Here is a 2,377-nt window from a genome sequence, read left to right as displayed (position 1 = left end):
AGGAGTAAAGTAAATTGACAAAAATGATTTCATATTTCAACTGGATATAGATATGATAAAAATGAAAAGTCAACTTATCTGATTAAAATGCAGTTTTAAATTTCTGTTTAAAAAGAAGAAAAACGGTCATCACTCTAGCTACCTATTTATTAATTAAATAATCAATTTAATTACTGGCACATTCAATTCTTGAATTTTTGTTATCTAACAAAATGTAATTATGAAATGAATATATGTACGATGTATATATGTGGAATGACTGGTTAAAATGAAAAAAACTTGAAATGACAAAACTAAATTTAAAATTTACTATTTAGAAAGAGACAGTAAGTTTGAATAGAGGAATGGTAAGAGAGTAAGGTAATTGAACTGCATAATAACCTCATATATATATATATATACCATCCCAGTTGTTTTTCAAATTTTCACGTTTTGCTATCCATTTTATTAAGAAGCAAAATGAAATTTTTGTCATTACCATTGTTGACATCGATTGCCTTTTATCACCCACAAACACTTCCGAACACACACATATATACACACATACACACACATACACCATTTACAAACACCTCTTCCGTTGACTTTTCCTCTTTAAAAATTTCATCCACCCACTCATTTCCCCTCCCCCTCATCTTTTTTTTTCCTGTTATACCTACGCGTAACTTCCGATTCCTTCAATTGGAACCGCAAAAGATGATGCCTCCCCATCTTGTAATCTTTCCCTCCCACTTTCTCCCATTTCTTGGTACACTCCTCCAATCATATCATCCAAAGAAATTATCAATTAATATTTATAAATGATGAACAATGGTTTATCAGTAACTGAATAAAAAAAAATTTTTTTTATTTATGTAGTTAATGGTAATAAAAATATCATAGAAATTTATCATTTATTTCAATGTTCTAACATAAAGAAAAACTTTTTTTTCATCATATTTTAAACTTTCAGTTATTGAAAAATCAAATTTAAAATGTTTTTTTTTACTTATTTAATCTTAGTTTATTGCTTCTTTCGGAACTTAAAATTTCTAACCTTTTTTTGATTTCGATTTGAAAATTTTCATCAGTATCATTTTAAAATTGCATGCATTTTGTGAATGATTTAATCATTTTCTAACTTATTAATTGGAAGAATTGAGCGTTTTTTTTCCAAAATATCATTTTATAATTAAATAATTTATTTTACCATAATACGTCATTATTATCCTGTGAAGAAAAAAAAAAAAAAGGAAAAAGGAAAAGAAATTGAATTTTAAATATCTCATCTATTGGAGTTTTTTTTTTTCACTAAATAATATTTTAATTTCTATTAAGTAATATTTTAAAATGGAAGAGAAAGTAATGAACTAAGTAAGTTAGACAAAATTTATGCATACAAACAACATTTGATGATGTATGTATATAAAAATTAGTTTTTACTATTTTTTTTTCACTTCATAATTTTCAAACTCGTCTCATCCAATCAATTTAGTTCGGCTTTCTTCTCTTTCTCTTTTTTCTTTTTTTTTTGTTTATAACTGATGAACCGATTTTTACTCATAATGCATTTTCTTAATGAATTATTTTTTTTTTCCAATAAAAAAAATTTCAAAATTTTCTTCCCTTTTTTTTCTTTTCTTTTTTTTTTTATTTTTAAAACAACAACTGCCATTGCAGGATTACAACAACAAAGCAAACCAGATGTGATGACGCTAATTGCGCCACATTCCGACCAAATTCCACCTACCAATCCAAAGTAACATTATTTACCGAAATTTCATATTTATTAAAAATGGGCAATTTTTTAAATTTGCCTTTTTTCACTTTTTATGTTTCATTTTGATGTACTATATAAAAAAAAAAAAATTAAATTAAATTTCAAATTTTCATTTTATTGTTTCATTTTCAAATTATAATTAATTATTAAACGAGCGTAAATCTGTTTTTTTTCTATTCAAATAATTTAGACTTACAACAAAATCAGTATTAATCAAAGAGAATAAGAAAGACATAGAAGAAAATATCAACCATGAAGATCATGATAATGATGATGATGACGATGATGATGATGATGATGATGAAGAAGAAAATGAAAATAGAAAATGTGATGAAACAGTACTGGATGGTTATCCGGTTGATCTTGAATTTCATCATGCCGTACATCAACGAACTGAAACTTTTCGAGCATTTTCTCGACGTTAGTTTAACCTAAAACTTATTATTTACTTCATTTTATTTTTTCAATTTTATGTAAAATTATTTTCTAATTATTTCATTTTTCATTCATCTTCTAAATTTTTCTATTCTTATATTTTATCTTTTTAAAATATCAAAATTTTAAAATTTGAATTTGCATAAAACATGATAGTTAAACTTGGAAATAAGCAAAAAAAAA

General features: G+C 24.8%; 1 protein-coding gene across 1 annotated transcript; it reads left to right on the top strand.

Moving 5' to 3' along the window:
- Positions 1–1,688: 1,688 nt before the first annotated feature.
- LOAG_14695 (hypothetical protein) lies at positions 1,689–2,184 on the top strand (the record flags this gene model as incomplete). Its single annotated transcript, XM_003150189.1, has 2 exons — positions 1,689–1,738; positions 1,950–2,184. The coding sequence occupies 2 exons, from the start codon at positions 1,689–1,691 to the stop codon at positions 2,182–2,184; spliced, it is 285 nt and encodes a 94-aa protein (XP_003150237.1).
- Between the last annotated feature and the right edge of the window lie 193 nt (positions 2,185–2,377).

Source organism: Loa loa, assembly GCF_000183805.2.
Source record: "Loa loa unplaced genomic scaffold supercont3.267, whole genome shotgun sequence".
NCBI lineage: Eukaryota > Metazoa > Nematoda > Chromadorea > Rhabditida > Onchocercidae > Loa > Loa loa.
This window is presented reverse-complemented; position numbering and strand designations above follow the sequence as displayed.